The sequence below is a fragment of the Cariama cristata genome, unplaced genomic scaffold (assembly GCF_000690535.1).
Source record: "Cariama cristata isolate BGI_N322 unplaced genomic scaffold, ASM69053v1 scaffold38269, whole genome shotgun sequence".
In the NCBI taxonomy this organism is placed as follows: Eukaryota; Metazoa; Chordata; class Aves; order Cariamiformes; family Cariamidae; genus Cariama; species Cariama cristata.
The window spans coordinates 6,494-18,681 of record NW_009638129.1 but is presented as its reverse complement, the minus strand read 5'-3'; the positions used below and the strand labels follow the sequence as shown (position 1 = coordinate 18,681).

At 56.2% G+C, this 12,188-nt stretch overlaps 1 protein-coding gene across 2 annotated transcripts; it reads right to left on the bottom strand.

Moving 5' to 3' along the window:
• Positions 1-3,954: 3,954 nt before the first annotated feature.
• On the bottom strand, positions 3,955-11,750 carry CSRP1 (cysteine and glycine-rich protein 1). Of its 2 annotated transcripts, none has more exons than XM_009708597.1 (5): positions 11,634-11,750; positions 6,886-7,054; positions 6,363-6,489; positions 4,398-4,491; positions 3,955-4,087 (listed from the first exon to the last, which is right to left on the bottom strand). In XM_009708597.1, exons 1-5 carry the CDS (start codon positions 11,743-11,745, stop codon positions 4,011-4,013), a joined length of 579 nt encoding a protein of 192 aa, XP_009706899.1. In that variant the 5' UTR covers positions 11,746-11,750; the 3' UTR covers positions 3,955-4,010. The 2 variants fall into 2 exon arrangements, with proteins under 2 accessions (XP_009706899.1, XP_009706900.1); XM_009708598.1 differs by having other exon boundaries at positions 4,011-4,087; positions 6,381-6,489; positions 11,634-11,745.
• Between the last annotated feature and the right edge of the window lie 438 nt (positions 11,751-12,188).

Sequence of the window (12,188 nt, the reverse complement as noted above, 5' to 3'; positions counted from 1 at the left end):
TGCACCCCGGGTCCAAGCTCGCCGTGCTGGCAGAGATCCCGGGTGTCCCAGGAGTCCTGGTTTCGTGATATCAGGCGGCCCCGGCTTCCCTGCGGCCCTCACCACCCCCACAGCCAAAGGCAGCGTGGGGCTGGGCACAGCCGGGGGGGCCAGCGCAGCCCTGGACGTCACCCCGAGCACCCCAGCACTTTCGGGAGGAGCAGAGCAGATGCGTGGGTTCCTCCCACAAAGAGGCATCCAAGGCTGTTTTCCCACGCACCCGTAAAGCTCAGCTCCAGGGATGCTGAGCCCTGGAAATTTGGGGGTGAGTAGTTTCAGGACGGTCGCTCCCGGCTCTGCTCTGGTGAGCTGGGATGTCCATGGGCACTTCTGGTTCACCAGCCAGCCCGATCTCCTCCCTCACCACCGTGGGGAGAACCAAGGGCTGCCAAACCCCCCACCCAAGGCTCTGCCACTCACTGCCTCTCCGGGCTCCAGCCACCAAGGGAAGGCCATTTTCCCATAGCCATGGATGTGCAGGAGCTTGGACAAAGTCTTTCTCCGCTCCTCTCTCCCCAGCTGACCCTTCCCAGACCTACAGGGCAGATCTCATCCTGCCGGGCTGCCTGGGAGGCCGACGCTGCAGCTCCTGCCCTCCAGCAAACCCAACAGGACTCGCGGCGTCAGGCTGCCGCCTTTGCTCCGCGGGCTGCCCGCGGTCCCCTCACATATCCCATCCACACAGAGCCCTTACGGGGGGGTAACGGGGACTGCCAGGGCTCAGCTGGGGGACGAAATCCTGCCCTGGGCTGGCTCAGCAGTCGGTGGGGGTGACATTCCCACAAATCACTCACGGCCGGGCTGTGGCGATGGCAGCATGGCATCCCCTGCCACAAGATCCCCTGGCACCACCGGCTGTGGGGCTCGGAGGGCTCCGGTCCGACCTCGTAGAGTGGTACCATCACCACCAGCCTCCGGGCTGCAGGGTGCTCGGCCACCAGCCAACCATCTGGGTCGTCTCTTGGGTGGCAGGTTTGGGTCCCACAGCCCCTTTTCCAAAGGCTGGCAGCCCCCCATGTAGGCAGCAGGGAGGGATGGGTGCTGCTGGGTGCAATGCGGCTCAGCTGTCTCTACAGGGAGTTGGACCACATTCGGGTGCTGGTGTGCGGACACGTCTGGCCGACCGGAGCAGGGCCGTCCATGGGGAGCAGTAACCAGCAGGGTAGCAGAAGGTCACAGCCATCCCACTGCAGTTTGGGCAGGGGATGCCCAAAAAGTACCTCTGACCTCACCCTGCTTCTCCTGGGCCTTGCCCCACCACCTCCTCCAGCCCACCTCATGCCCTCCCTCTGGATGTGCAGCCCCAGCGACTCCTGTCCTGGTTCCCCCAAGCCAACAGCCTCTGCTAACGCTGGGGACAGTGGTCTCTGTCGCTCCCTAAGCCATTCTCAGGTGAAGGATACAACTTCAGCAGGCACGCAGCGCCGATTGCAAACCCTCAGGGCAAGGTCTCTGTCCCAGGACACTGCCCCTGCCGTCACCTGGGACCCTTGGGGCTGTCACCTGGGACCCTTCGGCCTCTTCTCCCAGGCAACCGGTGACAGGACAAGAGGACATAGTCTGAAACTGCACCAGGGGACGTTCAGGCTAGAAATGAGGAGGCATTTCTTCACAGAAAGGGTCGTTAGGCATTGGAATGGGCTGCCCAGGGAGGTGGTGGAGTCCCCAGCCCTGGAGGGGTTTAAGAAAAGACTGGAGGTGGCACTTGGTGCCATGGTCTAGTTGACATGGGGGTGTTAGGGCAAAGGTTGGACTCGATGGGGCCAGAGGTCTCTTCCAACCACATCGATTCTGTGATTCTGTGAAAGCTCAGCAGAGACCCACCAGCCTGGAGAAGAGAGGGCTCAGGGAGACCAAACTCCAGTTCTCCACTCCCGAGAGAAGGGTTGCGGAGAAGGGAGACGCAGCAGTGCATGGCGAAAGGACAAGAGACAACGGCACAGTGCCACAAGGGAAACTCTGATGCACATAAGGAAATAGAAAAACAGAGGGTGTACGGTGCAACACTGTGACAAGACCCATAGTGGTGGGACCTCCATCCTTGGAGGGTTTCTAAACCTGACTGGACACCAGAGGCTCTGAACAACCTGACCTCTGGAGCTAGTCCTGCCTTAAGAAGGAGGTTGGACTCCAGAGCTCTGCAGGGCCTACGTCTTTCTGTGACCCCATGAAACCCAAATCCAGCATTTTCTCCTGGCTTTGACCAGGCATCCAGAAGCAAATGGCCTCTGTGGGGTCCATCACACTTGTGATATGTCAGTACCTCTCTTCTCTCTGACACAACCTCTACAACTCTGGAAAGAGGAGACTAAAGACTTGTTCCAGCTTTATTGACTAAACTGCGTTGCTGGGGCTACAATCCCTGGCTCTGGCACATCCAGTTGAAATGCCGCAGCAGCACAGCATCCACCGCACGCTCACGGAGGTCTCCACGCCGAGGGTGGTACGTGAGCCCACTGTGCTATAGCTCCCGACCCACCACCGCATCCCTGAGCCTGGGCTGTCTGCTCCACACGCCAAGTGCCATCTGCTATCGCCTGACCAAACCCCAACCACACACCCCAGAGCAGTGGGACCAGTTAGAATTCGGGTCCCAGGCTGGGAAATCTGAGAGGCAGGAGATTTTTGGAGATGTTTAAAGAGCTTGCTCCTCATCTCAGTTTCAAAAACGTCGTGTAAAAACCGAGGGTGTGATGAACGGCAGAAAGTGCTTAAGTTGATAAAGGAGCCCAAGTCCTGCCCCACAAAAGGATTTCTGCCTCTGTTGTGCTTCTCAAAACACTATCCATCTCATTTACTCAACCACAATGTTTATAACTTTTAAAAAAAACCCAAAACTAAGTTCCCTGCGGAGTTCATAACGCTAAGCTGCAGCGAGGCTGATCTTGTGGGTATGTCACACCGGTCCAACGAGAGAATCACAGAAAGAAAGTAAAGAGTTTAGATGAAAACTAATTAAATCTGGGAAGCTGCCAAAGTGACGGCTTAATGATCCACAGTGCTGCTAAAAATCCAGGAAGTGGGTGAAAAGCTGTTAGTTATTCAGCACTGCTGGGCACGCCTGTTTGGAGAGGTGCCACGTAAAAAGCACTGATAGGGGTTTCGCTAGGGCGTGCACATGTGTTCTGCTACCGACACACCCAAGAGAGTCTGTCCTGGGCCTCCCAGCATCAACCGCTGCTTTTGAAATGGTTATCCACCACCGGAGCAGGGGGAGAGCCCGGTCCAATCGACCCACAGAGCACAGCTGGACACAGCTGGGCCATGTCAAATTGCACCGAGTAGTTCCTGCCTTCGTGGTTTAATTGCAAACCACGATTGCAAACATTTCCCGTCCTCCCTCTACCTCCTGACCTCCGGCTCTGGTCACCCAGAGCACCTCCTGAGCCCCAGATGGGGAATAAACTCTTCGGAAATGCCAGGCGTGGGTCAGCTTTGACGTTTATTGCTTGCTCGGTGACACGGCATGGCACAGCTGAGCACGCATCCCGGCGGGATGGGCAACGCGGAGCAGAACGCTTTGGGCGCACGGGCCTCGCTGCGGGTGGGTGTGAGCTGTCTCCCCGCCGGCACCCACACCAGCAGGACCCGATGGGGATGATGCTGGGATTTCCACAGCTTCGGGGTGCGCTGGGTCAGGGCGGGGAGGAAGGGGCTCGTGCTGTGAAGCAGCGGGTGGTTATTGGTGATGGTCAGGATGCGGGAAGGGTCAGGCAGCACAGGCTCGCACGGGCCTCGCTGCGGGTGGGTGTGAGCTGTCTCCCCGCCGGCACCCACACCAGCAGGACCCGATGGGGATGATGCTGGGATTTCCACAGCTTCGGGGTGCGCTGGGTCAGGGCGGGGAGGAAGGGGCTCGTGCTGTGAAGCAGCGGGTGGTTATTGGTGATGGTCAGGATGCGGGAAGGGTCAGGCAGCACAGGCTGGTATGGACAAGCCCTGGGCGAGCGGAGAGCTCGGTTCCCAGTCCCTCACTGCGAGTGGACGAGTGCCCCGGCGCCTTGCCCAAAGCCAAAGCCCTTGGGACCAAAGTTCTTGGCGTAGCAACCTGCAGAGGATGGGAAGGGAGAGACGAGTAAGGCCGGGAGCTGAACGTGAGCAGATCCTCCTCTCAAAGCAGGCACTGCCTAAACAGGACAACGTTTGCTGTATTTGTTGGGCAAACAGAGACCCCTCAGGCAAAGGATGAAATGCTCCGGCTCCGCGGCCAGCCGGCACAGCCAGTCCCCATACGCAGCTGCTGGGGCCACCACCCCCCTCAAACCTCAGTCCCATCCTGGTTCCCTGCATGGGGGGTTTCGCCCCTTGCCTCCACCCTTCGGAGTCCAGGACGAGCCAGTGAGGAAGGCAGCACTCACCTTTGCAGTAGATCTCCCCGTCTTTGTCTGCCAGGGTGGTGGACTCCAGGCTTTTGCCACACTTGGCACAACGGAAGCAGGACTTGTGCCAGGACTGTGGGACAGGAGCAGAGCCCGGTCAGACAACACCCGGGGACAGGGATGCAATGCTTTGGCTACCAAAGGGGATCACTTTTCTGTTTCTGACCCAAAGTGGTTGGCAAAGAGGTCTGAACGGGATGAAAGCTTTTCTCTGGAAAGGGCCGTCCTCCCAGCCCCGGGGGGAAGATACAGAGGAAACATCAGATGTGGTCACTGCTCCCATGGCAATCTGGTTTCAGAGAGCTTTCACCCCCACTTGCAGAAGTCATTTGTACAATAATCTGCACAATAATTTGTAAGGAGCGATCACCCCCCTTTTTGGAGATTGTCCTCTCTCGAGCAGCGTGATAAATCTCCCGAGTTATCCAGCTGAGATCCTCTGTATGCGAGCCGGGGGGGTGGCAGCGGGGTTGGGACACCTGCCCCTACACAACTACAGCTCCAAGGAAGGCAGCAAACGGATATTAAGAATGCAGAAATCAGCCAGTATTTAAAAATAACCCCCCCCCACGGCTCTGCCAGTCCTCTGGGGATAAATGAGCTCACAGCCTTTGAGCAGACCTAGAGTAGCCAGTGCTGCTTACAGAGGAATTTAAATAAACACTTCGAAAAACATGAAACCTTTTTTGGAAGAAAATGTGAAATTAGGGGGCTGGAGGAGGAGGGAGCAGATGGAGTCATCCAGCAAACATTAGCACATGAAATACATGCTCTGGAATCCTCTCCGGGTTTCATTGACCCTAATTGCTTTGCCAGCTTTGGTTCCCCGTAAACATCGAGGCCAGAAGCCTACCAGGTAGCTCAGATCATAATTTTAAGGGTAAATTTGGCTTCTGACCCTGGGCTGCCCCTCAACGTGTCCATCACAAATCCCTGCGCTGCCAGCTAGGGTATGCCGATGCTGGGAGGCCCTTTCTGTTGACTTGATGCCTCTTCCTTGCTCTGGGGACAGAGGACAAACACAGAAACCCCAGGGAGGACGGAGCTCTGCAGGGGTCGGTGAGTGGCCCAGTGTCACCAGTGACACTGCGAGGCTCTCCCAGCACGGCCATCCCATCCCCTGCAGCACAAAGCCAAGCAGCCTGACCCGGGTGCCTTGGCAAGCTCCACGCATGTACCTGACCTCAGAGGGAAGGCTGGTTCGGGGCAGGGACCTCACCCGGGGTCCCAGGGCTGACAGCGCAGAAGGTGTCCCCGTGCCTTACAGATGGCTTCCCAGAGCTGGGCTAGGATGAAGCCATAGCTTGGGATGCAAAGGACCCTGGTGAAGTGAGGAATTTGACATAGGAAGTACCAGGGCTGTTGCAGAGTGTCCTTAACATCTGATCCTGAGCAGATCCAGTCCACCAGCACAACAGCCCAAAAGAGACGCACCCAGCCCGTGCTCACACCTCCAACCACCTCGCCCTGCCTATGGGCAGTGCTGACCGCTGGAATTCATTCCCTGTCCTGAATTTGGGCTGCGGCATCCCAGCCTGAGGCAGAGGGTGGAGAAGGCTCGCTGGACGTTGCACTTGTTCAGTTAGCGGTGGCAGTGGCCACGGTCCGCATCACCGCTCATATCCCAACACATCTAGCAGCAGGGACATCCACTGTGACCTCTGCTGAGCAGTGCTCCAAATATTTAGTATAAAATGTATTTTTCTCCCATTTCCCATCTGTAAGAGTGACGCAGCCTGGAGAACCTGGTTTCCAGACATGCCAGGGTCTCCTTTTGGTGCCAGGCTTCCAGGTGAGCATGGCCACGGGACCCTAAGCCCAGCCCCGGTTGAAGGCTCTGGCAGCCCAGCCTGTGGGTCAGGTCAAGACCTTCTCTGAAGGTCTCTCTGCCACCCAGCAACTTGTGACTTGTGCGTTCCTCATCCACTCCATTCCCCTTCTTACCTTTCCAGCTCCAATCACCTTCTCGGCTGCATACACGGCTTGACCACAGCGAGGGCACCCATCGGCACCTCCGACTTTCTGGGCCATTCTGGATGCGTTAGGGTTGGTGGGTCGGTGGGGCTGGCCCCTGTGGATGAGAGGATGTCCATGATCAGGGCTGCACAAGCAAGATGGAGGAGGGAAGAGCTATGGGATCACAATCCCAGTTTTGAAGGGGATGGAGCTTTAGGCACAATGTGCTGAGCCCCAGGGAAACTTCAGCCTCACCGCTGCATGCTAGGAGGGGATGGGCAGCATGCTCAGGCAACGGGGACGTGTCCCGTCAAGCTCCATCCCACCCTGCAAATAGGGTTCAGTGGGTTTCCCCCGAGGAGCAGAAAGGCAGGGCAGCCCACGGCACTCTCCAGATTAGATACTGCTGGAAGTTCGGCATGGGCTCCACAGCCAAGCAGCACAAGCGGACAGATGTGGGGGAGAAGGTGCCCACAACAGCCCCAATTTCAAAACGAAGACTTAAACTCACTCTTCATATTTGATTCCCAGCGATTCGCCCTTGTCAGTGCTCAGGGTCCCTGCTCCCTGCCCATATCCATAGCCCTTGGGGCCGTACTTCTTGCCGTAGCAGGACTTGCAGTAGATCTCCTCGCCGTGCACAGCAACTGTGGTGCTGTCCAAGTTCTTCTTACAGACCACTAGAAAAGAGGGGAGGGCCGTGCCATTAGCCTGCTCATCCAGAGCTCACTAATTACTGGAAAAAACAAGTCCTCACAAGGGATAGTACAGCTGAGCTTTCAAGGAGTAAGGAAACCCTAGACAAGATCCTTGCTAAACAGAGCGCATGCAAAACAGCCCGAGATAAGGATCACAACAAGAACATTGTCTGGCTTTAAAAGGAAGGAACCACCAAAGCTATAAAGTTGACGCTAAGAAAAAGCTCCGTTAACCCTCCTGATGCTGGTATCCTGGAGATGCACTTAAAACCAGGGGTTTTTTACAAATCAGGATTCACAAGCACAGGGATGGAGGTCCCTGCCCCACTGCAGCTGCAGCTCTGCCACACTCCCAGTCTGCTGCAAATATGCAGCGATAGGCACTCAGGGGGAAATAATGTAAGCAAATATATTTTTCCTCATGTTTAGACAGACTAAAAGCAGACCTGCAGCCGCTACCGCAGCCGAAGCACTGTCAGTTTTTTGGCACATTATGATATCGTGCACGGATGGCTCTCCAGACGCCGAGACCACGATGGAAGAGTTCATGCTGACCTGTCACCCCCGGTCCATGCCATCATCAGGGTGTGTGCATAGGGTGCTCTCAGGTGAGGAACACGAACTCAGCTGGGTGTTCAAGCCTTGGGGATCAATATGGGATGTAAGATGGGACAGCAGGAGACCACAGCCAGGCACAGGGTCCCAGCTGAGACCACCCAGAGCTTGAGCTTGGTGTTGGGCTCAGGCCACGCAGACTTTTCTCCTGATTTTTAGGTTTTCCTGACTCCTGGCCCAGCTCTGATCTCAGCCTCCACGTCGGTTTCCAAACCCTTCCTGGAACACACCACCCAGCAAGCCGGAGCGGGAGGCGAGCAGCACCCAAACGGGCTCGCGGTGATCTCCAGTGTTTACCTGCCCCGGTGCAGGATCCAGATGCCTGGGGCAGAGTCCGCAGCACTGCCAGCCAGCCCCAAAACAGCTCCTGTTACGGCTGCAACACAGCCTTCCCCCATCCCACTTACATGCCTTAAATGTCAAGGCTCCCAGCAGCCGGTTGGCCTCTCCACCAGCAGAAATGTTCCTTGGCCTTTACCAATATCACAGGAATGCAAACAACAGCAGAGCTCGCGTCTCGGAGCAGCGCAAACGGCAGCGCTAAACACGGGGCCAAGAGAGAGCCTTCCTCAGCCCAATTACTAAATATGGTGCTTCTCCTCCGGGGCCGCAGAGAACCCCGTATGCCACTGCTGGGAGAAGGAGGTGGGAAGGGAAACGTCTCCTGCCATCTAAGGAGGATCTGGCAAGGTCCTCTCCTGGCTACGGGCTACCCCGTCCCACCACGGCAGGAGCTGGGGATGGAACAGGCATCTCTGTTGAGAAAGACCAGCCCTGGTTAACTGGTTCTGTGGCTGTCAAACTAAGAGGCTGGCGTTGGGGTTGTCTCTGCATTACCCTGGGGCTCATCAGGAGCAAGGCTGCATTCAGACAGACCCTCCAGGAGGGGAATTTGGGCACTTTTACCGGCACATTTAAAGAGCTTTGTGCTAGGGGTGGGAGTCAATGATCTCAAAGGCATCATCGGTCTTTCTCTCCCACCCTGCCGTGTGGATTTAGAGCTCTAACCTAAACTTTCACAGTCCCTCATCTGTACCAGCCACAGACACTTTGTGAGGCAGCAGAAAAATTCTTTCCTGGTCTGCTTCCTAGAAATCAACCCCCAACTCCTGGGTTTCTGCATTGCAGAAATTCCAGCGCACCACACTCCTCGAGTTAAGGACCCGTTGTTTTTCTAAGAGCAGAGGAGCTGCTCCACAAAACAATTAGACAAGAGCTGCTGCTGCTTTCAGAGGCCAAACGGTCTCATTACAGCACATTTCTGCCGTGTACTATTGACTCAGTTGGATCGATGCCACTGAGTCAATCACCAAGTCACTCCCTCAGCTGATCTCCAGTTCTAATGCACTGTGGTAGGTTTGGCTCCTTAGTAATTATTTTTTTTTTTGGCAGATCAGGTCAAAGTGCTTGTTTTTCTCCCCGAAAGATAATGGCTTCAAGTTCCCTGATGAGGCCCAAGCACAGCGCTGGGGAACGGGCTGGGAACGCAGGAGTTCGGTGCAGCTCAGCATCACCCGCAGCCTGCGGCACGGGACGGGGAACAGCAGGCAGCACTGGGGGCTGGCATGCAAGCCATGGTCCGGACTGGGGAGCCCACAGCTGGGATGGACAGAACTGCTGGGGTACGTGTGGAGTGTGATTACGTATGTCTGCACAGCACAGGGAGAGGAGGTCTGGCTGTAGTCAGCTCTGGACCACTCCCTGGTGACTTGCTTCCATGGGTAGACGTGGGATGACCTTCTTCCCCACTATGGTCGTGTATCCCCTTCCCAAAGCAATCCCTTTTGCCTGATTTGTTGGCTCCTGGAGGCTTGCCCCACGCTCTGGGTGCCAGCATCGCACAGCAAGAGCTTTCTGTAGCAATCCAGCTCTGTGTGTGTGTGCACAGGGGTTGCAGGAAAGGGCAGATGCCTAAGATGGGATCTTAGTCCCCACAGAATCACAGAATGCTTTGGGTTGGAAGGGACCTTTAAAGGTCATCTAGTCCAACCCCCCTGCCCATGAACAGGGACATCTTCAACCTGATCAGGTTGCTCAGAGCCCCCTCCAGTCTGTCCTTGAATGGTTCCAGGGATGGGGCAACAACCACTTCTCTGGGCAACCTGTGCCAGTGCCTCTCCACCCTCATCATGAAACATTTCTGTCTTATATCTAGTCTGAATCTACCTTCCTTTAGTTTGAAACCATTACCTCTTGTCCTGTCGCAACAGGCCTTACTAAAAAGGCTGTCCCTCCATACTGAGGTCCTCCACTGATACGGACTCAGACGGTAAAGGCCACTGGTGGGGGGGGATACGAGGGTAACATTCCCCACTCTCCTTATCCGAGGCTGCAGAAGAAACACGGCTTCCTGCTGCAGAGAGCTGCCGCAATAAGGACACAGCCTGCCAGCCCCTGCCCGCCCGGGGAAAGCCTCACCACAACTCCCCTTCTTAGTCCTCTTGAGCCAAAGCAAGGTTTCCAGCCTGGAAACTCCCACATACGAGAGCTATCGGCCACGCTGGCCACTCTTCACGCTGTGTAGGGAGCAGAGACGCGACAACAGCCTCTCTCTCTCACATCTGCATCCATCTGGGCATGCCGCATCCCAGGCAGGGTGGCCAAGAAGTACCCAGTATCCGTGCCAAGCGGACACAGGAGCAGGGCAGGGATCGGCCCCGCGAGGACACTGGTATTTCCCTGCTGGAATAGGTCTACTGAGATTAGTTCGAGCTGCGTGCCTGTTTATAGACTTTAGCTCTGCTTGTTGCCTGTATGGAAAAGATCACATCTGTGCTCCCTGCTGCAATGGGATGGTGAGACTGGGCACGGGGTACAGGGACCAGCTGAGAAAACGTTAAATCTCAGCGAGGCTCTGCTGTGAGGGCAGCTCTGAAGATGTACATCTACTCCTGCTGCTCTGTGTCAGATGCAGCACGTTGATGAGCCATCATCAGACACAGGCAACATACATGCTCCTGTTAGCACATGAGAATCCCTAGTTCTGTTATGTGATAGTCTTCAAGGGCAGGGGACAGAAATCAGGTAAAACACAGGCTGAGGACAGTGGTCATCCTTTTATTCAAAGGTCCTGCAGCCCCCCTGGATGTGGATGGCCCAGGTTTAAGGAGCTGCTCTCAGCACCGTAACACTGCTCGCCTCTCCCTGCACTGCTGCCCTGGTATCCCCAAAGGGAAGATGGGGGTCTGGGGACCTGCAGCGTGAACCCAAGACTACCTGTAGGATCCTACAGAGCAGGCAGAGGGTGGGATCTCTGCACTGAGTTAACCCGCAGCCAGATCCTGTTCTGCTGCCCTTCCCTGGAGGTGACGTTTGGGTCCAAACACACAACAGAGACACCTCCGCAATAGCAGATTTGCAGGCAGGCTGGAGGTGATGCTTTAGCACTTCACAGCAGGCCTTCATCAGCAGAAGGGCCAGCACAGGACCACATGTTCTTCCCATCATCTCCTGGGACATAAGGGCAGATCTCACACCAGTTCCAAAGGCCGATCTACTTTTTTAGTGTGGCAAAGCCACTTAGAAGACTAAAGGTAGCATCACCTCAGAGCATTGCATGGGATGTGCCACCTCCTGCCACCACTGTTTGGACAGTCCCTGTCTCATGCTCCAATCTTGAACATCTGGAGATAGTCTAGAGGACTCAGCCTAGCCTTTCCCTGGTGTAGGGACAGACTAAGTCTTTGCATGGGTGCTGGCTGAGGTCAGCCCTGACAGCTTGGATGGCCCCTGGTATCCTGGGATGATCTGTGTTCCTTCAACAGAACTAACTTCCAAGTCTGGAGAAAAACAGAAAGCCTGCCACACGGCTCCCACAGCCAGACAGTTTGTAGAGAAATTCTAATGAACGTTGACACGGCCCGTGTAAACAGGACATGACGGGGTGCCCAGCCGGCGGAGAGCCAGGAAGCGGGGCAGGAGGGGCGAGGGAAGGGCTGGTACTCACTGCACAAGAAGCAGGACTTGTGGAAGCTGCTGCCTTCACATTGCACCTCCTCGGCGAAGTACACTGCCTTCTGGCAGACACCACACTTCTTTCCTCCTCCCCAGTTTGGCATCCTGCAGAAAAAGCCCAGGAAGAAACAGTGTCAGGGCAGGAGGCAGGGATGGGGCAAAGCGAGGCAGCCAGGGCGGGCACCCACCAGCAGTGCTCCAGCCGCCCTTCCACATCTGCACATGCGGAGACCACCCACGGATGTTTGCTGTTTGCACAGATTCTCCGGGCTGATAATTAGCAGAATCAGCAGAACTCAGGATGCCCACAGGACCCATTGTAACAGCACCCAGCAGTATCAACTGGGGACCACTGGTCCTGCCAGCCAGGAGCAGCAGAAATCCCTCTGTCCTGGAAGTTGTGGGACCTCACTGCTCCTTTCTGTGCCAGGAAAAGGGAGGAAGTGGGACAATGATGGGAGACGGCACTTACAGAGGTACCCACGGCACCAGCACCTCGTTAGATCACAGCCCTGCTATGACCCCTCGACAGGGTAACGGAGCAACG

Excerpts from the sequence above, each read along its gene's own strand:
- CSRP1 (XM_009708597.1), bottom strand. The coding sequence starts at position 11,745 with ATGCCAAACTGGGGAGGAGGAAAGAAGTGTGGTGTCTGCCAGAAGGCA. Across the intron at positions 7,055-11,633 it reads CAAGTCCTGCTTCTTGTGCA|TGGTCTGTAAGAAGAACTTG; the intron begins GTGAGTACCAGC and ends CCTCTTTTCTAG. Across the intron at positions 6,490-6,885 it reads CTGGGAATCAAATATGAAGA|GGGCCAGCCCCACCGACCCA; the intron begins GTGAGTTTAAGT and ends TCTCATCCACAG.